This window comes from Morus notabilis, unplaced genomic scaffold (assembly GCF_000414095.1).
Source record: "Morus notabilis unplaced genomic scaffold, ASM41409v2 Scaffold579, whole genome shotgun sequence".
NCBI classification, from domain to species: domain Eukaryota; kingdom Viridiplantae; phylum Streptophyta; class Magnoliopsida; order Rosales; family Moraceae; genus Morus; species Morus notabilis.
In genome coordinates this window covers 181,657-204,942 of record NW_010360734.1, presented here as the reverse complement: position 1 = coordinate 204,942, position 23,286 = coordinate 181,657, and the positions used below count along the sequence as shown (strand labels likewise).

At 35.0% G+C, this 23,286-nt stretch overlaps 5 protein-coding genes and 1 pseudogene across 7 annotated transcripts; 1 reads left to right on the top strand and 5 right to left on the bottom strand.

The window, feature by feature from the left end:
- Positions 1–75: 75 nt before the first annotated feature.
- Positions 76–2,356, bottom strand: LOC112091427 (protein FAR1-RELATED SEQUENCE 5-like). 3 transcript variants are annotated; one of them, XM_024165090.1, is made up of 4 exons: positions 2,012–2,356; positions 1,157–1,503; positions 397–1,004; positions 76–327 (listed from the first exon to the last, which is right to left on the bottom strand). In XM_024165090.1, exons 3-4 carry the CDS (start codon positions 949–951, stop codon positions 124–126), a joined length of 759 nt encoding a protein of 252 aa, XP_024020858.1. In that variant the 5' UTR covers positions 952–1,004; positions 1,157–1,503; positions 2,012–2,356; the 3' UTR covers positions 76–123. The 3 variants fall into 3 exon arrangements, with proteins under 3 accessions (XP_024020858.1, XP_024020860.1, XP_024020859.1); XM_024165092.1 differs by lacking the exon at positions 2,012–2,356 and having other exon boundaries at positions 397–827; positions 905–1,026; positions 1,157–1,171; XM_024165091.1 differs by lacking the exon at positions 2,012–2,356 and having other exon boundaries at positions 397–1,026; positions 1,157–1,171.
- A 1,414-nt stretch (positions 2,357–3,770) lies between these two features.
- Positions 3,771–6,736, bottom strand: LOC21390840 (protein FAR1-RELATED SEQUENCE 5). Its single transcript, XM_010097300.2, has 3 exons — positions 6,665–6,736; positions 5,443–5,861; positions 3,771–4,112 (listed from the first exon to the last, which is right to left on the bottom strand). Coding segments are annotated over exons 1-3 (624 nt in total). The 5' UTR covers positions 6,666–6,736; the 3' UTR covers positions 3,771–3,908.
- A 1,572-nt stretch (positions 6,737–8,308) lies between these two features.
- LOC112091428 (protein FAR1-RELATED SEQUENCE 5) lies at positions 8,309–11,137 on the top strand. The gene is made up of 3 exons (XM_024165093.1): positions 8,309–8,576; positions 9,403–9,854; positions 10,771–11,137. Coding segments are annotated over exons 1-3 (666 nt in total). The 5' UTR covers positions 8,309–8,575; the 3' UTR covers positions 10,984–11,137.
- A 2,831-nt stretch (positions 11,138–13,968) lies between these two features.
- On the bottom strand, positions 13,969–14,952 carry LOC21390839. Its single transcript, XM_010097299.2, has 2 exons — positions 14,770–14,952; positions 13,969–14,681 (listed from the first exon to the last, which is right to left on the bottom strand). The coding sequence occupies exons 1-2, from the start codon at positions 14,775–14,777 to the stop codon at positions 14,105–14,107; spliced, it is 585 nt and encodes a 194-aa protein (XP_010095601.2). The 5' UTR covers positions 14,778–14,952; the 3' UTR covers positions 13,969–14,104.
- Positions 14,953–16,523: 1,571 nt separating this feature from the next.
- LOC21390838 lies at positions 16,524–19,101 on the bottom strand (annotated as a pseudogene).
- Positions 19,102–20,582: 1,481 nt separating this feature from the next.
- On the bottom strand, positions 20,583–22,893 carry LOC21390836 (putative pentatricopeptide repeat-containing protein At5g59200, chloroplastic). The gene has a single exon (XM_010097296.2). The coding sequence runs from the start codon at positions 22,846–22,848 to the stop codon at positions 20,953–20,955; it is 1,896 nt and encodes a 631-aa protein (XP_010095598.1). The 5' UTR covers positions 22,849–22,893; the 3' UTR covers positions 20,583–20,952.
- Between the last annotated feature and the right edge of the window lie 393 nt (positions 22,894–23,286).

Here is a 23,286-nt window from a genome sequence, read left to right as displayed (position 1 = left end):
GAGCAAAACAGGACTACAAATACTATTTTAAAAAGAATAACTGAATCGACTAAACAAGCTATCAGATTTTGCGGCGATTGTGGATGCATCAAGTATATAAAGTAAAGAAATGGATAAAGAAAATCAAGGGTCTGAATCTTCATTCTCAAGTTCTTTTATGTTTTTAACAATATCTTGAACTCTTTTAGACAAGTGATCAGTATGCTGCTCTATATCTTTCAAGATCAAACGTAATTGTTCCTCGTAAGCTGCACATCGACGTTTACATCGCTGTCTTTCATTACTCAGTTCTATCGTCAACTCACGGATTCTCCGATCCTTCTCATCCTGCAACAAGGATGTTAAGTACACAAACAACAAGCTAAATGCAATCAGAGTCAGAAAAAGAAAACAAACCTCACTGATCAAACTTTTCCCAGATCTTCGCAACGGTACTTTACTTGGGGACATTAAGGTGTGATTATGCTCTTTTATGAATTTGGTGACGACCCACTTTTCTCCATCTCTTAGAGCTACCCTCAGCATAGCAGGACAGCCTTCTCTAGTTATAGGTGGTGGAGGCAGAACTCTATCTTTCCTACACACATATTTCTTCTCGCGGAAACCTTCTTTTGAACAAACAAAATCTTGACCTATAACCATGTTATTTATTCGCGAACGCCTGTTATGGTGAATGCGTACTGTAAATCCAGTGTGCCTTCCATAAACAATATAAAATTCTCGAGCATCTTCCCTTGATTTGAACTCCATGCCCATATATGGCTCTACAGCATTGCCCGTTACGGACAAGCTTTCATTAGACTGTTCAACAGTTGTATGAATTCCATCTGTACATAAATCAATATCTTTTGAGATTTCATCGTCAACCAGTACATGTTCATCATAACTTTCGATTTGCAAGCACCTTTCGCTTTCATCCGAATCAAATGATTGATTCGATGTGCTTTCCATTGACCTTCCAGAACAGATTCAAACTAGCTGTATATCCATCACAGGTCTGCAATCTGGAAGGAAAGGTTCAGATTTCTTCATTTTCCACGGTTTGTTAATAAAACAACCTTAACAAATATGGACCAATATTTCACCTAAAAACCAAAACAAAGCAACACTATGGAGGTACGATGGAAATGAGAAGCCAGTAGTGATCAGTCTTTACCTGCAATTTCCCATTAGCTAAAAGCTCAGCATATACAGGAATGGATATCTGATACTGTCTTCCTCCAAGAAAAAAAATGCTAATACCAAGAAACAAGCCAAGTCCAACAATTAAGTCTTAGTGGCTATGTTGCTGGGGAAAAAAATGATCTTTCCAATGGAACATTGATGCGGGACAATTTTGCTTCATGTTATGACCAAATTTGGTAGCAAAAAAACAGTGGGTGGTAAATGAATAGATGGCTAAAGGAAAACCATAGAGAGGCTAATTAGGGGATTTTGGTGCCAATCTCCAGGCTCAAATCATCAAACAGCTCCTAATGCGGCTTCATGACTTTCAAGTTTCAGCTGGCCGAAAAAAAAAAAAAAATAAATAACACAAGGAAAGAAAGTGTAATTATTAAGTGTAAATCTTTCCCCTAATGCGGCTTCATGACTTTCAAGTTTCAGCTGGCCGAAAAAAAAAAATAATAAATAACACAAGGAAAGAAAGTGTAATTATTAAGTGTAAATCTTTCGCCCAAAAAATAAAATAAAATTACACTATCACCCAAAGTTGACATGATTAACATAGAAATCATGATTTTTTTTTCTCTTTTGGCTCAGAACAAAGAAGTCGTGATTTAATGTGTGCTGTCAGTCTTATTTTTCCAACCCAAACAAAAAAAGAAAAACAAAAGTATTATACCAATGTTCACGTTCTTCACCTCTAAATTTTCCATAAGTTCGTGGGGAAACGAGAATATAATTTTGAAATAGGATTCAAACCTAAAGAAAGCTTTCGAGCAGTAAAACTACTTTATAATACTCGAGAGGATTTTTTTGTTGTTGAAAGAAATGAAGAATTAGGTTATACCTTAAGCGAATTCTCTCACTAATCACAGGTGAGATTTCTCATCCAAATCATTGTAAGCCCAGGAATTGCATGAAAACAACATTAAAATTCGAATCTCGTCCCTATCAAACCTAGTGAATTTGTCACGGCATTAGCTCTGATTAGACGCCCCCAAATCCAATTGATGTTCATCCCAACCGATTCAAATCAACGGTCGAGACATAGAAAGATAAAGTTGAGTAATTTTAGCTGCGAGGTTTTTCAGAGAGAGAGAGTTGCAGAAACTGGAAAACAATGGAAAATCCAAGCTTGAAGAAGAAGAAGAACTTGGCGTAGGATTGCAGCGGTCCGGTTCGGTACGTGGATGAGCTGAGACGGACAAGAGAGATATCAGTGCGGGAACGCTATGTACGGTCCAGATCAGCCGGTCTCTGTGTACAAAGGGCCCCACCAAAAGAGCTGATACTTCGACACGTGTCCTTTCGCATTTAGAGTCTTTTGAATGCTGTCGTTTATCGTTTGTCTATGGTACGGCTCATACGGCGTCGTTTAGCTTCCACCGTTTCAATTCCCAGCCTTAGACTGCTCTCATTAACGTCTAGTCATCTACTTTTTCTCTTTCTTTTTTCTTTTTTCTTTTTTCTTTAAGATCCATTTAAACATTTGCCAGGCACCACTACCTGCCTTCTCTTTCAAACTCTTTAAATTTTAGTTAAAATGACTAAAAAATTATTTAAACTATTAATTTTTTGTGACAATCTAATTATACTTTATATTTTAACTAAATATAAATTTTTTTAGTATTTATTGAATTTAAAATATAAATATTTTATTAATTTTAAAAAAGAGTCTTTACATTTATTATAGAAAAGAATAAAATAATATAAAAAAATGAAATAATTAGCCACTTTATACTGGGCCCCGTTCACTTTACCGATTCGAGTTTAAAATTTGAGTTTTACTACAGTAAAAAAATTTTAGAAATAGTCACATTTAACTTTTTTACTACAGTAAAAAGTTAACATAAAATCACATCTCAACTCAAATTACAAACTCAAATCAGCGAAGTGAACGAGCCCTGACTATATTTAGTGTGAAAACTGAAAGACATTCTCTAAAATAGACTATTTAACTAATAATTAGAGTAGAAAAAAGCTAAATCATTATCATTTTAATTAAAAACATTAAATAGCTATTCATGCCTTCTTATATTTGAGTAGAAAAACAACTTTTCATTATGATGGTATGTTTTTTCTACATGTGCTATACTTGTTCAGCTTATCGATTGTGTTATCAAATTATCTCTCAATAGAATTTTATGATTTGTTTGATATATATTTGTGCTTGTCAATGGTAGTCTAGATTCCTTACTTTGTTATAAATAACACGTCTATCATCATATGTTGCCATGACACTTGAAGGAGAGACGAAGGACCCCTACTTTTTTGCTCAAGTTGAAATGTAAATTCATGTGTAAGAAAACACTGCAACAAAAAAATTAAAATTGAATTTTTATGAAAAAAACTGTAAAAAAAAATTTAAATTATAATTTAAGTTATAACAAGAACACACACAAAATTTGAAGTGATTGCTTTCTAAGAAAATAACTTGTTCTGAGGTACTAAAAAAAAAAAAAAAAACCTAGTTCAAGGATTCAGCAGTTTGGAATTGATATTTTGATATACCACTGTACAAAAGGGCAAAACCAAACGATAGCCAAGATGCTTCCGTTAGCATAAAAAAGGGGTTTTTCCTCCCTTTGTTTGTCTTGGTATGAAGATTCAAAGAAAAGAACTTGAGTTCAACAAATATTCTGTGCTGTACATGATTAAAATGTTTCGTTAAGCTGAATTTGAAGAATACACTAATCTATCTAGCTAAATACATGGCACGTAACTAGTGATGTTAAATTACAAGGCTATCTATGACGGGAATGTTTTTGCACTTGGGATTCTACTCTTCTGACATTTTCAACAATAACTTGTATCTTCGCAGAGAGTTCTTCAGTTTCATCCTCAATATTCTTCATAAAACTCAGTAGTTTTTCTCGGTAAGTTGCGCATAGTTGCTCCTGACGCTCCAACTCCATTGTAAGTTCTTCAATTTTCTTATCCTTATCGCCCTGCAAACAACGATGAATAAGGAACTAACATACAGAAATGAACCACTTAAAATGAAAGAAAAAAGAAACAAAAACAAAAAGGATCACCATAACTAACTTAAGTACTAACTCTAATAACGTGAAGAGTAAAGTAACACAAAAGGATTCCGGATCAGATCTCATGCACAACTCTTCTATGGTCAAAAAGCAGAATGAATGGAATTACATATTGCAGTTAATATTGATCCTTTCTAACTCTTTTTTGAACGATTAGAAGCTTCGGAACTACAGTAAGAAAGTGAAGTATATAACTGCAAAAAGTCCTCCAGAACAAATAGGTGATGGAAAGAACGATGAGTAGCAGCCATAAGGGTCTGGCGCTGTCTCACCCTTTTGAGAAAATACAGCTCTCTAAATTCCTCTATCAGTATCACGGCACGATCTAAATCTTTTGAATGTGACAGCAAAATTTGCCTCCCGCCACCTTCTGTTTGTAGAATCCTGGTTACTAGGGGTTGTTACTTGAGAAGAATCTGCCATACTGTGGAAACATGGACTGGAGGAAGTGAAGCAAGCAAGGGAAGAATTCCAGCAAGGTATTGATTCAGTAAAGACCAAGAAAGGATGTTACAGTCGAAAATGGCTTAGATAAGTTTTAGCAGAGTTGCTAAGGTGACAATGGGAATTGGCATGGAAGGTGGACTGTGGTTGATGAGAAAGCAGGGGATTGTCAGGTGGCAACATAACTGTTTTATTTAAATCTTGAATACTCTCTTGGGCCAAAAAAACTCTGTGAAAGACTCATTGATGTTTTGGTGAGATGATTATGAGAATTCTAGTGAGATAAAACACTTGTAGGAGACAGAAGCTCCAAGGGTGTAATCTGTTCTGTGATTTCTAATGCAAAACTCTGCCGTTGACTAGGAGTCAGGAATGTAGATCTATATTGGATCAAATCTCGTTAAATCTCTCGTGTTTTGTGTGATTTCTTACGATATATTTAACTACATTGAGCGTCCTTGAGAGTTTCGAGTGATCAATTTGTCATTCTAACAAGTGTTTGCGAAAGTCTCTGAGAAAATGTCAAATTTCCCAACAGATGGAGTGCTCAGTGCACAAAACAAAACCAATACTAAAAGGGAAAATCAAGCTAAATTCATGGTCCTGGAATTGAACTATGAAACTTGAGCAAGGAACAACTTCATATTGATCTTTGTAAGCCTATAGGAGTCAATGCTTGTAAATACATTTAACATAGTTTCGCATCAAAGCCTGAGAGGGGAATTTCTTGCTTTCTTACTTTCTTACTTTCTTGAAAATGTAATGATACTTAAAACTGTTAAAGACTCACCTCTGTGCTGAAGCCATTGGCAGTAACAACCAGCGGATGGTTGTGCTCCTTTACAAATCTTGTTACAACCCATTTTCCAGATTTTTCCATCTTCACCAGAATGGTCGCATTACAACCTTCTCTTGCACTAGGTCTAGGTTTTTTCTCTGGTCCTAATGCGCCCTTCTGATTAGGAGAGAAACCTTGTTTATTACATCCAAGACGGCGAGCAAGAGTTCTCCCATCAATACCCGAACGACGACGTTGCATAACACGCACAACAAATCCTACTCGACTGGCATACTCTGCATAAAAACTCCTGGCAGCATCTTCAGATTCAAATTCCATACCAACGTATGGTTCTGAAATTTGACCTCCAGAAGAACCTACATCGACTTCGACAGAACTTTCCATTGCTCCACTTTCCTTCTCCAAATCCACTGTCATAAATATAGAAACAGTAAACACTTCTGAAACTGTATTATTCAGCTTTCTGAATCACAAAATCTTCATTTCCACTAACAAAAAATCCAAACAAGCATAGAGAAAAATAACTAAAACTCTGTAATTTCTCCAAGTTGTTAGTTTCTCTTCTTCATACGATTAGCTCAAACTTTAGCTGAATTTTCTTTCCTTTTAATTGTTCTCAGATAAAACAAGTGTCCCCACAAGCTTAATAGCATTTCCTGATCTACATATCATAAATTAATTTCTTGCTTAGCACCCCTAATAAGTATGGTAGCAAAAATCACAAAAATCAACAAATCAATAAATAAAATAAACTCCTTCAGCTTTTATAGATGACGAATAAAGACATAATTTGCATCTCAAAACACAAGTCACAAGGGGAAAAAATGTACATTATGTGATGAAGATAAAAATCGTTCATATCACATGTAACGAATAGATTTGAACTTGAAACACGTAAAACGCTTAAACATCTCAAGAACGAAATATAAAAAAAAAAAAAAAAAATCCCACTATAGATTTCAGTGGCAAATTTGCTGGGCAGTGGTTAGGAGATCTGAGAAAGTTGGTTTATGAATTTTTCCCATAAACGAGAATGCTTGGGGAGCTATTTTCCCGGAAAATTCGACAACTTTTCAAGTTTGGTTAACCGGTTTGGGGCGTTTCGAGGGCTCGAGAGCATCAGATTACAGAAATTTCCTTAATCTAACGGGCGAAATAATTTGAATAAATTGATAAAAGAGAAGTGTAAAGGAGAAATAGTGAAGAAACTTACTGAATGGAAATCGGAAACGAAAGAAGCAAAAAAGAGTGTCTTTTGTTTGAAGCGATATTTGGAGCTGAGCGATAGCACTGCGTAGCTTGTAGCGAAGAGGAACGGTCATTGTGAAATGAAAGTAAATTGTGGTTTTTCTTTTTCTTTTTTCTTTTTTTCTGTTTCTTTTTCTATTCTTAAAAAAAAATTTAAAAAAAAGTGCTTCTAGTTAGCACAAAATGAAATAATTAGAAAAAAACAATATGGAAAATAAATTAGCTATAGTGATATTAACACGTGCCAATAATTATTTTGAAGCTTGTTTTAATCTAGTTACATGGCAATTTAGGAATAAAAAGACATTATAAGCTTATTCTTTGTCAAAAGAATATTTACTAAAAAAAGTTAAGTCATGGATTCTAAACTTATGCTTTAAAAAAAAACACTGTGAATATTATCTAAGTCAATTATAATACCAACGCAACAATATTTACTGTGATGCTTAATTTTACAAGTTATGGTTGAATTTTTACCATATTGTCAGCTTAAACTAAAAAATTTACATTATGATCTAAAAGAAAGAGAGAGAAGATAAATGAATACGTCATGAACCTTAGGTTTTCTGATAGGAAGAAAAAAAATGAAAACATCAAAATACTACTATTATTTTAATCAATTACATATCTAGTCAGTGACTGAGCTAAAATTTATTGGTAGGAGTTTAAATTTTTTTAATTAAGATTATACTAATTTTTATAGATTTAATAAAATTGAATATTTTTTTTAAATCTAAATGGTTGGCCTAATAAAATATAGAGATTAGAGAACTATTAATTTAAGAGGAGTTAAATATAATTTATACACATATTTATTATATTAAAATTAGAATTACTATGTTAAAAAAAGAAAAGAAAAAAGCTAGGGGGACCAACCAAAGAAATCTAATAATTTTTACTTTTTTAAACTTAACATTTGAATTTAACCATTTTGATGTTACAAATACAAGTTTTTTTAATAAACAAATAATACTATATGGTTTTAAATATTACATATCCATATTACTTCATTGTCTTTTTGCCGTTTAACTGAAGTTTGAGCAAATCATCATACATTTACGCTTAATCACAAAAAAAAAAAAAAATACAAATCATCGTACATTTTAGTAAAGAAAATAAAAACAAAAGATAAGAAATTATACCGGGTGCTCCCAATTCCCATCAATCCTTTTTCTTTTTTGACTAAAGCACTTGGAAATATTGTTATTCTTTACTTTAAGGGGATTTTTTTCTAATAAGGTCTCTATGATCAGTTTATGATTATTAAATTTGATTTACATAATATTAAATTAATATATATATATAACAGATAGTTTGTAATACATATGTGATGATTGAAAATAAAAAATTTTAGATATTTCATACCAGAAATTTTTTTTATTTTAAGAGCATTTTTGGGTAATTCAAACTCTACATAAAATATATATATTGTTAGGTTTGAAAGTGATGAGGAGTGTTAAATGTAATAATTTTGACATAAATAAAAAAAAAATGCGGTATGAGGGTTATACACCTTTAAAAAATTGAAAAAAAAAAAAAGAAAGAAAGAAAGAGAGAGTAACAAAATGCATTTTTCAATTAAAAATTTATTTCCTGAGAACTACCGAGGTGGCAGGGACTTGAATAGTTGAATTGGGGAAACTCGGGGAAGAAGAAGAGGAAGAAGAGGAAGAAGAAAGTCCATAATTAGAAGGGTGGTGGGGCCCTATGTTCGCCGGATAAAGAAAGTCACTAACCATTATTTGTTCGCTCATTCTCTGCTGATTCCACTTCCATTTCGACCTCTAAATAACGACAAAAAGAGCGAGGACCAAAAAAAAAAAAAAAATCTGATCTTTCTCGGACCTGAACAAACAACCTTTGGATCTACCAACCAAGTGAGTCAATCATTCTTAAATTGTTTATTTACCATTTTTCTAAAGATGTTAGCTTTATTTGACGAGGACGAAGTTGAATTGAAATTTACATTTTTTTATAAAAAAATTTCCCGAATATTCTGTTTCTGTTTTTCTGGTTATGTACTTGGGATTTCAGTAATTTGAGAATTCTCCGTCTGTTTGTTTTCCAAGAAAAAACAGGAAGAAAGTTAAAAGTTGGAGAATCTAGACTATCAAACCCAATTTTAGCTTGTACTGATGTTTCCAACTTTGTTAGTGCTAATGGGTTCATTTGATCTGTATTTTTACTCAGAAGGACTAAACCATGCTTCACTGTGTTATATGAGCAACAATTTTGAGTTGATTTGTCTGTAGTTCAGTTTTAGCGTTGGTGCAAACTGTGGTGTTATTCTTTGGTTTCCTGATTTTAAGGAGCTTGTTATTGTTTTGACGAGCAATAGGCTCTCAATTGTCAAATGGCGTCATGTGCATCTGTTGTATCTGTTATCTTTGAATAGCTTTAATATAAAGATTATACTTTCAATGTGCAATCTTTTTAAAGTTTATGTTGAATCTCACAAAATGTCTAGCATGATGAGCCTAATTATTGCCCTTATTCTCTTGTAATATTTTTCTCTCTTCATCAGTAGTTAAATTCTGTAGCGGCAGAAAATGGGCGTAGTTCTAGTGTGCTTTATTGTCTTTCTTTATTTCATCGCTCTTGTCAGTAAAGAATTAGGGTCTCTTATTCTTAACACCAGATGTAACTTTTGATGTCTTTACTTTCTCCCGTTGTTGATGAGTAATATGAAACAATTTCCTGCAGTGGATGAACACCCTTCTTTCAGCGAAGATGGGGATGCCTTGGAAAATTCTAACGGAAAGGAGGTAGCCACAAATGAGGAATGTTCCGATATGGAACCATACGTGGGTATGGAGTTTGAGTCTGAAGAGGCTGCCAAAGTGTTCTATGATGCGTATGCCACACATCTAGGGTTTATTATGCGTGTTGATGCGTTTAGGAGATCAATGCGTGATGGAAAGGTTGTTTGGCGTCGACTAGTGTGTAATAAAGAGGGTTTTCGAAAGTTGAGGCCCAAAAGAAGTGAGAATAGGAAGCCCCGAGCTATCACAAGGGAAGGGTGTAAGGCGATGATAGTGGTAAAAAAGGAGAAAACAGGGAAATGGGTTGTAACGAGATTTGTAAGGGAACATAATCATCCACTTGTAGTTACACCTGCCAATGGCCGTCGTAGTGTGCTTCTATCTCAAACACCGGTGAGTTCTCAATCTACTTCTTTTACAAGTAGTACTTGTCATTGTCTATCTCTCCTCAACTATATCTTGATTGGATATCACATCTGGAATCTGGACTTGAATATGTGATTAGACTCGTAAACTATTTTTATTTTTCGCTCTCATATTAATCTCCACAAGTAACTTTTAGTTTCTCATAAGTTGTGGTGTTCTTAGAAGTGATTAAAAAGTGAGCTTTAGATGATTGAATCTTTCACTTGTGGCAACTAGGTTTTGCTAAAAGACCTTATAATCGGTTTGTTCAGAAAGTGGCTAAAATATTGTCCATGTATATTTTCCCTATTTTTCATGCAACTGGTTCTTTGTGCGTGCTTAATGCATGCTCTTTCTTTCTTTCTTTCTTTCTTTCTTTTTTTTTCCTTTCTTTCTTAGTTCACATACTTGCAAGTCAGTATTGTACAAGAGTAATAAGGTAGTTTAAGCAAGCGTTTAAAAAGTAAGGAAAGGACAAACTTTTAATGAATTGCCTTCTATTGAAGTGGGAAAGATTCACGCTGACCTTGGCTTCTTTAATTTTACTTGATGCATTTGGCATAGTCTAAGATTTTAGTTGCAGTAAAAGACACGAGACCGCCTTTCCTTTCTTTCTTTGCTGAAGACGAACTGAAACTGTGTCCTGTTATTTTTGAATTTCTTAATAGTAATCTACCAATTGTTGCAGAATCCACTATATTTGACATTATTTCTTGAGACATGAATTGTTCTGTTTCATTATTTCATAAGCCCATCTAAAATGCATATCATGCATAACATTTGAGTTTGAGAGATGAGGCTTCCTTGCATTATTCCAATCTTCCACCATCATCTTTTCTGTCTGTCAACTAGTTCTGTGTATAACTCTTCTTTTTCCATTTTCTTGCCGGGTTTTTCCGTACAGGATGAGAAAGATGTCAAAATTCGAGAGTTAACGGCAGAATTACAGCGAGAACGAAAGCGATCTGCTGCTTTGCAAGAACAGCTTGACCTGGTATTGAGAGAGATGGAAGAACATTCTAATCATCTTTCGAGAAACATTGATGACATAGTTCAAAGTGTTAAAGAAATTGAATCTAAGAGGGTATCACTTTCCGACACTCAACATCCCCTGTAATTGTCCATTTTTACCTTTGTACAATTTCTTTTATCTGCTATTGTTAGAACTGGAGACCAAATTTTGACCTCTTAGGTTTAAAATTCTTCGTTAATGTACCATCCTTGTAAAAGTAGCTCATCAAGAATTAGTGAAGATTATGTTCTAACTCTCAAAATGACTGAACCTTACATAGTAAAGATACCTTGTATAATGTCAAAACTCAGCTCTACGCAGTATTTCTCTCGGCGGCCGATTGTCAAAAACCGCAACACTATCCAGCTCTATTATGCTATGTTTGGTAAGAAGGAAAGAAAATAGGATAGAAAGGAAATATGGAAGTGATGGAAAATAGCAATGATAGAAATGAAATTAATTTTCTTTTATGTTGTTTGGTACGAGAATACGGAAAGAAAATGAGCTTACCTTCACTTATTTGGTATTAGAAGTTAAATTGGGAAGAAAAGAGAAAATCTTACTCGTAAATTACTTTTATACCCATGAATAATATTTGTGAAAAGAATGTCAAGGGGTAAAATTGTACTTCATGATAAAACAACATGAACAGTTACCATTTTATCCAAGTAGTATTAACCATATCTTTTTTAGTTCCTAAAAAAGCAATAAAAATAATTTAGCATTACTATTTGTCATTAACATTCAACGTATCATGCATTAACTCCATTTAGCATCACCATTTGCCGCTTAAATTTTTTGCTTGGATGTTGATGGAGAAAATGGTAGTTTAGTAACTTTGCTCACTTTAATTAGTTGTCTCCATTTTTTATTCCATTTTCTGCCCACTTGTGGAAAGAAGAAATATAGTGGGACCCACTCTTTAGTCTTTCCACCTAAATTTCCTTTCCATCCAAACTTCCTTCCTACTAAACATCTCAATTTATCAATTCCCATCCTAAAATCCCTCAAATATTTTCCTTCTTTCCAGTTTTCAATCATACCAAACAGACTATTAATGTCCAGACCATAGAACTACAAGTTTAGGTCGGGCTAAACGAACCGGTCCGAGGCCCACCACTGTTGCCCTGGGCCCGACCTTAAATTTTTTAGGTTAGGGCCGGGCTGGGCCGACCCTCTCTCCTTTAAGATCGGGCCGACTTGGCTCAAACATCATATTTTTAAAGATTTTTTTAAAAAAAATACCTTATAAAATTACGGACGGGGCTGGATCAACTCTAAACTTTTTGGGCTTAGGGCCCGGTTGGACCGAACTTCTTTCTTTTAGGGTCGGCCCAGCCTAAATTTTCCTTTCGGGCCGATCAGGTCGGACGGTCTAAACTTACACCTCTTGTCAACCACGACATATTTATAAGAATTGACTCCATAGGATGATTTTCTTTGCGCATGACTTAGTTTTATTGACTTGAGTATCCCACACTAATGAATCTGAAGCTGAACAACATTCTTGAGCTTTAATTAACACTCTCTTATCTAGATGTGAAAGTTCAGGCTGTTCAGCCCGAATGGAAATTCCGGGCAGGAACGGGCAAGCCCTAAAAGAGGTGAACGTCGGTCCGGTCCGGAATTTATAAAGTATCTCAATAATTTTTTAAAAGGGAATGTTCGACCGGAATAAGTTTTCAAGCTCAGGTCCTAGGTTTAAGCTGGGCTTGAGCCACCAATGACGAATCTCGAGCAGGTTTGTTTAGTCCAGTTCAAACTTGCAGCTTTATTCTTATCAAAACTTAGGCCCCGTTCATTTCATTAATTCGAGTTTAGAATTAGAGTTTTGCTATAGTAAAAAGCTCTCAGAAACAGTCACATTTAATATTTTGTTATAATAAAAAAATCTCACATAAAATCACCTCTCAACTCAAATTAATGAACTAAACGGACCCTTATATTATGGCGATTGGTATAAAATTTGGGTTATATTAGGACAGTTTTTTTAAGTGACGTTGGCATGTCGGCACCCAGTGAAAACCATTTCCATTAACATGCCTAGTGGACCACATGCTTTTCCATCTAAAAACCGTTGAGTCGGTTCTTGGATTAACGTGCAAACTTCTTGTTTCTTTGCTTCTAGGTCTTGTGCCTTATGGAGGGCTATAATAGCTTATTCCCAGTTAGTTTTGTGTTAGAAAATGGGCGGAAGGGAAATAAGCATCGTATCTTTAGAGAAGAGTCTTTCGAAAAAAATAAAATAAAAAATAAAAAAATAAAAATAAAAAATAAATATCGTCCACAAGTAGAACGCGAGTTGATTAAGCGGAAGAATTGTTGCCGCGAAAGCTGGGGCCATCTCAGCAATCAAACTGATTGTGGGACATTTTAGCATACAAAAAAGGACCAAAAACAAAAAACGGAAAATAATCCTTAGCTGAAGCAGCCAAGTAGCTCGTGCTGTGCTGGAAACCATATTCTTTGCAAGGCAGTTGAAGCTTGGACTTGTCAGGCTTCCGACAGCATAAAATTGAGGAAAATAAATTGACAACATTTCCTTGTACCATCTCAATCAACTGCCCATCTTTAGACTCGTCTATGCCATTGGCTAATGGCACCTCAATCTTCCTCGTGTGTGTGTGTGTGTGTGTGTATATATAAAGCTATGTATGGAAAGCAACTGGGCATATACACATTTCTCGGTGTTCTAGCTGGTCATATATATCTCTACTCTACTCTAACTCTTTTGAAAAATTTTATTAGGAAAATAATTTTTTAAAAATTTTTATTTGTAAAATGATCTTATTTTATAAAAAATGAGTAAATATTTTTCTTTATAAAAAATAGAAAAAAATTATTTTATTAATTTCACTTTATTAAAAAATTATTCTAGCATATTGTCTCTTTTTTTTTTTTTTTTTTTTTTTTCGATAATTACTAACCAAAATTAAAGAAGCTAAAAACCCAGAAAACCAATACCCGAACTCTACTCAAAACATCATAAAATTGTTGATTAAGTACTCAAATAGTATCAACTCAGAATTACTATAAAGTATTTCATATTCATCATATTCTAGAAATGCAAAAAACCAAAAATTTGTCCAAGTCAAGATTGTCCGCAGATTAAAAAAAAAAAAAAACCAGGAAAAACAAATTTTTGAAATGAGTGAGGGACAGAACATGTACACAACTTTAATAACCTTTTTTTTTTTTTTTGGTAAGACGAGATATTTGACATGTCTTAGTGAAGAAAGGCATAGATGGCTGTGGAAATATAAACCAAAAGAGCTGAAGATACCAAAACAACCAAGGCAACAACCGCATGAACAGCAGATTTGCTACCGCAGGAGAGCATACCCAAGCGGATCTCGATGACGTTGACCATGGACAGCATAAGGAAGACGCAGCCCATGACGGATCCGACGGCGGAGCCGAGCATGCCGAGGCGGAGGACCTTGAGGTTGATGTGGGCCCGGAAGGCCTCGTCGACGTCCTTGCTGTTGAGGAGGTTAATGGCGAGCTTAAGCCCCTGCGCCACCAGCGACGAGAAGAGGAAAAAGCTGAACGACACCACCTCGAAGACCAGAAGCTTCTTGGCCACGTCGATCCCGGCGTCGCAGGCGCGGTTCTCGAGGCTCTGCTGCCCCGGCGTCGTCAGCGACAGCCCCACGAACACCGCGATCGTGAACAGCGAGTTCACGTTCACCAGCCCGTCCAGCGCCGTCACGTGCACGCTCGTCGTCGACGTCGAAGACGACGATGATGACGTCATCCTCTGGCTGTCGGATTGGTACATGTCCTTGGGGTACTCCTCAGATCTGGAGAGAAGAGAAGAAAAATCAGATTTTTATTTTTTGAAAAAAGAAAAATAAAGATTTGTTATATATATATATATATATATCTTACTCGTCCATGATAGGAAGAGGATTGGAATTTCGGATTTCAATTATGGTATTTATGCTTTGCCTTTTGGGATGGGTGGAGTGATAATGGTGTGGTTTTTGTTTGGCTTTTTGGAGGGTTTAAAGTGATGTGAACGGATGGGCTTGGGAGAAAAAGGAAAGCGTTGTGGAATGGCGCGTGGGAGTTTAAACAACCAGGTGAGGTTTGTTTGTTGTCAAAATATTTTGCCAACCAAATGTTGGGTAACAACAAATGTTAAGACCAAAAAATGAGTTTATTGTAAGTGGGTTTAGAATTAGTTTTAAAATAATTTTATTTTTAATAAAAAATAAAAATAAAATTCTTTTGAGAATTATTTTGAGATTAATTTTAAAATTAAGTTTGGTTGATTATAGATTATTTTGAGTATAATAAAAAAAATAAAATCGTGTTTATTAATTAATATATTATAATATTATTAATAAATACTAAAAATAAAAATAAAAAGTGAAAATAATTTTCAATTATTTTTTAATTTCTTTTGAAAAATTATTCTCACTACTTTCATTTTTAAAATATATGTTAAACAAACGTCATTTTATTTTTATTTTTTATTTTTTAAAATATGTAAAAATTATTTTTAAAAACGGTTCTAAACACGCACACAAATTTCTCTTTTTTTTTTATTAGTAGAAAAACATTCATATCATGGATCGTGAATTCACACAGCGTACAACCGTATTTTCTTTTTCTTTTTTTGGCCAAATGTTATTTCATGATTAAAAAAAGGAGTTAAAAGACAAATATCTTTCCTACTGTATATTATTTTCCTAATATTCTTTTTTTTTTCTTATTATAATTGAGGGTGTACTCGATATTTGAAGGTATATAATATATGATACGACCTCAAATACAATGTTTTTTTTTTTTTTTGTTAACCTGAAATGAGAATAAACATCAAAATAAAAAAGAAAAATACAGTCATTGAACCAAAGGGCTTGAATATTATTATTACGTTAGTACTTTTTTTTTTCTTTTGTCCAGAGGAAGTGTACTTGAATTTTACTACGCTTTTGCTACTTATAACTAATTACTTCCACGGATGATTAGCAAAAAATTAATTCTACGGATTCTCCTAAAAAAATTACTTCAACGAACTAAATTAAACAGCTTACAAGAAATTTAAGCTTCAAAAGATGGCAAATACACGGTATTCTAGAACACCAGGCTGATCAATACATAATACTCTGCTATTATAAGATTTTTTTCAACAAACACCATTAACGAAATGATTAGAGTCATCTTTTGTCAATTAATTAATTTTCTACTAAAAAAAATAATTTTTAGCTAAATGATATCGAAAGAAAAGAGTAAGAATAGAGGTTAACGAGTAAAATCTTCCCAATTTTATTCTTCATTATTTATTCATTCAAAGCACAATGGCGCTTGAGGACTTTATGTCCTTATTCTTGATGTTATTCTCCAATAACTGATTGCTGAATTGTTTGTCAAATTTACGATGAGTTGATCATGCGAATCAGGTAGAGTTTGAAATAGAAATTTCCCAATATTTTACGATCCAACATTGCAAAGTGAGAAATTAGAGTATCTAGGTTGTTGGTGTGATTTGCCATCAGTGTAAAGCCTCCGCATTTGCGTAAATGGCTTCTAGGCAATTTTGCATCCCCAATTATCAGTCCAAAACTCATCATTTATTAGTCCAAAACCCAACCACAAAACAGAAATTCATACATTTCGCCCAAAATCTAGAAAGTTGCTTAATAAGGAACTTTGAACGGAGGATCTGGTTTGGGAGTTCTAATATTTGATTTTGCGCAGTTCCGCTGCAAGGAAAAGTAAATTTGGCATTTGGTGTTAAGAATTCCACGTTTGCATTAACTAATTTAATTAAGAAAACATCAATTAAAGCACCTGATGATGAATTTCACTGCAATGGGAAAGTACATTTGTTCCCACAATGGCCTTATGCGGCTGTAGAGAAAGTCCGCTGTACTCTTCAGTCTTCCACCTATATATAAATAACTAAAAAAATTTTAAGCCTCACAAAAAAAAAAAAAAAAAAAAAAGCTATACAAAAGTCTAATACATTATCCAAGTAGGAGCAAAAAGCTTATTTTGAAGGGAATCAAATAAAAAAACAATAATGAAAAAGGCAAATAACTATAAAGTATACCATCTTGCTGGTTGGCACAATTTGTTTGGTGTTGATTCCAGTATATAGTCCTCCTAGCAAGTCGTTGCCGCGAGATTTGACACCCATTACAAACTACAAAAGGAAATATGGGAAACACACACACACACTCACATATATATATATATATATATACCCGTTCATTTCGCTGATTTAAGTTTGTAATTCAAGTGGATATGTGATTTTGTATGAGAACTTTTTACTGTAATAAAAAAGTTAAATGTAAGTGTTTATGAAAGCTTTTTACTGTAACAAAAAAGTTAGATGTAACTGTTTATGGGAGCTTTTTACTGTAACAAAATTCGAATCGACGAATTGAACGGGACTATTGTCTTTATTATGAACTAGAAGGCTTGTAATTACAGGGTAAAAAAAAGAGTTATGTAAGTGTGTGAATTCACTCTTGTATAATAATAATAATAATAAAAAGGTGTCACGCACGTGTACCTCCTCCAATGAAGCATTTCCTGCCCTTTCACCAAGGCCATTGATCGTGACTTCAATTTGTCTGGCACCGGCCTGTACAGCTTTGTTTTTTTTTTTTGGGGGGGAAGAATTTATACAAAACAGTTATCATGAAATACATAAAGATAGAAATCCTTTTAAAATTTTGGGACCAGCAAATAACAATATAAATGTTGAAGGAATATATACGATGGCATACTGCTAAGGAATTGGCATTAGCAAGGCCAAGGTCGTTATGGCAATGCGCTGCAACGACAGCATCATGTATTCCTTGAACGTTTGCTTTCAAGTCTAAAATCATTTGCTCCACTTCATTGGGAAAGTTGTGCCCAACAGTGTTTGTGAGAGTGATCCTACTTTAATTGCTTCCCCATAAACTCGGTAAAGAAACTCCTTATTAGACCTGTACTTGACATGATATAAATTATACGTACGTAAAGCAGTTATATAAAGTTTTAGTTAACTTTTTGACGAAAGAAAATAGAAAGTTTGCGATTTTTTTTTTCTCTGTCATGGGGGTTAATATTCAGAACATGCCGCATGGTGAATTTGTTGCCTGTTTTTGAAAAAAAAAAAAAAAAAAAAAAAACGCTGCATGCACTATTATTTTTCCTTCATTTCTGGGAGAAGTGCCAAACATATATAGCATATCTAAACCTAGAGAAAAATAGAGGGCATGAAACTCTATATAGTTAATTTCATGAAGTAAGCAATAATTACTTTACTATTTGGTGTCTTGTACAGAAATACCAAAAAAAAAAAAAAAACTCATTTTTAATCCCCGAATAATAGGTCGAATACTATTTTGGTCATTACTTTTTTAAAGTTGTAAAACAAGTTATCGATCCATCAAGTTGTTCTAAATTAATCATTTCGTGCATGTGATTGTTAAAATCTCAATGACAAAACGCACAGTTTCATTTTTTATAGTGGTGTCGATAATAAAATTAATTCTTTCTAAAGTCACATACGGTTTTTGCGCTTTTTCTGTCTAAATTTTAATATCTGATAGATAGAAGGATTAATTTCAAACAATTTAATAGATCTAGGATTCATTTTAAGACATTTTTGAAAGCCATGAATCAAAATAAAATTTTATTTATAATTTCTATGCCAAACCAAAAAAAAAAAAAATTCTAATACAGAAAAGAGAGAGAGAGAGAGAAACACTGCGTATAATCTTCCAGCATCGATCTACACACACGAACTCGATGTCGTCACACCCCAAGCTCTTAGCATAAGCCACACTCTCCTTAACAAGCTTGAGAACCTCCTCCGGCGTCTTCTCCACCTCGTACTTCATCAGAATCTCGCTCGTGGCTGTGAACACTTGCAGCCGAGCGCGGCCGCCTCGCTTCTCTCACCGCCCCCCAAGCGGCGTCCACGTCCCTTCAGACTTCGCGCCGCGCCAACGCGCCTATCGCGGGGACGAACCCGAGCTCGTCGACGGCGTTGCCGACCTCCCTCGCGATCAGCTTCGACGTCTCCAAGTCGTTCTTGGACATCGTCGGAAACCCCACCTCGATGACGTTGACACCAAGATCCGCCAGCTTCCGGGCCACCGCGAGCTTCTCGGGTCTGGTCATGGACCTCCCCGGAGCCTGCGCTCCGTCGGGGAGGGCGGGGTCCATGATTCGGACGGAAATGTGGTCGGGGATTCTGTTGGGGAAGTATTCTGGTCGACGGGGTCAAGGCAGGGCAGCATAATTTGGCGGGAGTAGTAGTAGAGAGAGCCAACTTCTGGCAATAATATTGTTGTGTTGACGTTGAATTTGGACTATATGGTAAGAGGAAAAAGATACCGGGGTATTACAGCTGAACAGCTTTTGCTTTCATTTGCAAATTCCGGACATGTTTTTATAGAGCCTTATGGAGAGATTTTTATTTTTCATTTTTTAATTTTTGGGTAGAATAATGGAGAGATCTTGTCTCGTCTCGTGTTAATTGTTATAATAATAATAAATGAAAAGATACGTAATGAGGAAGGCTACTAACTAATTGCATGTCAACCTGAAAAAAAAATGCATGCATAGTGATCACATTAATAACGGCCTTCTTGTTTAATACTTTAATTCATGAGAATACTACTTCTTAGGAAAGATCAATACTGGCCCCCAAATCACCTACAACGTGTTTAAGGTTTATTTTGTTTTTGGTTCTATTGTTATTTGTTAGGGAGATTCTCTGGTACGCTTAATGTACTATTGGATTTGCGTACATTTTGATTTTTATGTGATTTTATATATATCCGACGGATAAAAAACCTAACTTACCGTTATGTTGGCTTACCAAATAAGATTCCTGTTTGTTATGTGCTTTTTGTCTTTGGCTCGTTTAACTTTAAACATGGCCTAATTAGTTAAACCTACCAGCCATTGTATCTTAATTAGAATTCATATTCAAGCTGGATAAAAAAAAAGTGGGTAAACACCTGTCAAAGATTTATTTTGATCTCATTAAGTTGTGAATTACTTGGAGTGGATTGTGATTTTAAGAAATAAGGGTCATTTCAAATGATATAGCAAAACATATAAGAGCTTTTAGTAATATTCTTAGGATTAATAAAAACAAATCACTATCCATTGTCATTGTTAGTCAATCCGACATTAGCATCACAAGCAAAGAAAAGAGAGAATTATTGGACCTTTTCATTATTTCCACAACATTTTCCCCTCCTTTTTCAAGGATTTATTTATAGGTTTTCACATGAAAGGAAGATGTTGGATTGGATTTGGGGCAAATCCAAACCAACTAATAATAAAAGGTTTGAACTTAAGCAATTATTTGGTTTTATTTCTATTGTTTATTGTGTTACTTTTAAGCAATTTAGACGTTGTTCTTATGCGAGTCCAACGTTAATAATGCCCTTATTGTTTTAAGTTATGAGAATACTATTTCTCCGCAAGATCAAATACTCATCCCACTCACATACATATATAACATGCTTCATTATTCTTTTAGGAAAGGTTCTTTCCAATATTTCGACGATGCAAGAGAATAGAAAAATCAGATTTTTTAAAAGGTGAATTTGTCTAAAAAGCATCAATTTTCCTAAACAAATGTTTAAAAAATGACAACGTTAGAAAACAAAAATTTATTTTATCATGGATCATGGAAGGGTAAGTAGAGTAAATTTATATTGCGTATAGAAACGTATTCTCTCTCTCTCTCTCTTTTAATTTTTTTTTTCCCATCATTGTACCAAATTAAGGCTTCAATAGAAGGCAAATACACCGTATACTTGAAGACCAAGCTGATCGAGACATACTACTCTGTTTCTCTACAATAACTCTTCCCATATATCACTACAAGCAACTTTATCAAGATAATTTGAGCATCTTGATTCTAAATAACCATCTTTTGTTGTACGCAAATTCTAAACACCTATTTCACCATTTTTTGACATAGTAGTTTTCCAGCTGCTCTATGCTATTAACATCACTGCCAACTTAACTTTTCCTACTAAAAGTAAAACTTAAGAATTAATATCGACTAAACATAAATAAAAATGGTACAACATGTTCTCTTTTTCACCAATAATCCCCACAAGAACAAATCCCGTTCTCAAAATGGTGGAACCTATTTCGATCCCTGACCACGATTTTCCTCCTTGAAACCTTAGCGATTAGCTTGATCATCGAGTGGCAATCATTGCAGACTCTCAAGTTTTTCACAACCCTCAGAGTGGTGTGCGGTTGAGTAGAGATTAGGCCATAGCATATTGCAAGCCTCTCGCTATGTATCGACAGAGCCCATTGCTTTTGCCGATCTTCGATATCATGCAATGACACATCTGTTTTTGGCGAATATCCTTCCGTTAATCTTAACCTTTTCTCTAGCTCCTTTAACTTCTTGTAGATTTCTTCCTTCTGAGGGTGTCTGATGTCTCCCAAAAGGAACTCATGAATCTCATTATTCACTTCAATCAAACTACAACCTGGTTCCTTTTGGATTCCACCCTTCTTCATCTCTGCTCTCACTTTTGCAGCCTCTTTCCATCTCCCTGACGAAGCATAGACATTTGATAATAGAACGTAGGTTCCCGAATCCGCTTTATCACAACCCAACAATGTCTTTGCGATTTTCTCTCCTAGCTCAAGGTTCCCGTGGATTTTACAAGCACTTAGCAAAGCACCCAACATGATATGGTCCGGAGTTGTTTTCATTCTTGAGATGAAAGAAAATGCCTCTTTGAGCCGACCCACTCGACCCAAAAGATCAACCATGCATCCATAGTGCTCCACTCGCGGTTCAATCTTGTAATCCTTAACCATGGAATGGAACATCTCAAAACCCAACTCCACCAATCCTCTATGACTACAAGCATTCAAAACCCCAACAAAAGTAATGCTATTCGGTCTGAAACCATTGTTTAGCATTGCCCTGAACATCTCAATGGCTTCAATGCTCTTCCCATGCATACCAAGCCCTGCAATAATAGAGTTATATGTACTGATATCCCTCTCGTTCATTTCATCAAACACTTTCTTCACCTTATCGATGTCACCACATCTCGCATACATGTTGATCAATGCGCCACCCACGATATGATTGAGCTTGATTTCATACTTTCCCATGTATGAATGAACCCACCGTCCAAGTTCCAAAGCTCCCAAATGCGAACAAGCAGACAAAACGCAAACAATGGTAGCTTCATTAGGCTTCACATTCTCCATCTGCATCTCCCTGAAAACCTCCAGAGCCCAATTCATTTCCCCGTTCTTGACCAACCCATCGATCATCGCCGTCCAACAAACCGTGTCCTTTCTCCGAACCTGTTTGAAAACAGCACTCGCCTCCCTGACAAACCCGTGGTGCAAATAAGATGTCATCATAACCGTTGACGCAACAAAATCCCGTTCAGGCATTTCGTCGAACACCCGTCGTGCATCTTCCAATTCCCCACACTTCCCGTAAAGCTCCATGAGCTTCATCTTCACCGATCTATTCGAACACAACCCAAGTTTCATGACCTGCCCATGGATCTCCCTCCCTAATTTCAGAGCCAACTGAAACCCACAAGCTTTCAGAGCGGAAACGACAGCGTAGTTATCGGGGACGATCGAATCATCGATCATACGACAATACAGGAGAATCGCATCGAAGTAAGAACCATGCAGCACAAACCCATCAATGAGAGCAGTGTAGAGGAAGACGTTTGGGGTTTGAATGCGTTGGAAAATCTTGGAAGCGTAGTCAATGGAGTTGAGATTGGAGCAAAGGCGAAGGAGCTCGAAGACTATAAAAGGGTCTTGTTCTTGGCCATTTCTTATGATCTTGGCGTGTGTTGATTGAACGTGGCTAATGTGTTTGCACTTTTGCAGAAGAAAGATTACTTCCTTTCTGTTCGTCGAATTGTTAGATTTCGGTTTTGAGTTTCGCGGGAAGATTGGGGTCCCTTGAACGGCTGGAGTGAAACAATACATTCGCGAGTTAGCCGTTGGCTAGTCCTCACTCATCACTCGCCTTAAAAATACTAATTTGCCCATCTGTCTCTTTTCAAAGAACAGTTGGAAGGTCTAAAAGTTACGGATTCATTAGGGCGGTGGAGCACTTCTTCTTTAGTTGTTGGATTAATTTTTTTACTTTTAACGGTTAAATTTTTACAACGCGCTTCACAAAATTATTATTATTATAGATTTAACTGTAAAAAAAATAATATAACGGTAAAAAATAGTGCTCCATCAGTATAACACTTTTTAGGGTTTCACCATAAAGAATTCTAAAAGTTTATGGGAAAAAAATGTTTAAGCCATTGATATTGGTTATTGCAATTGTTTTTAGCTAATTATGGCATCGTTTTTTATTTTTCACAATTCGAATCACAACTCAAAATTTTTTATTACAGTATTTTTTTTATAAAA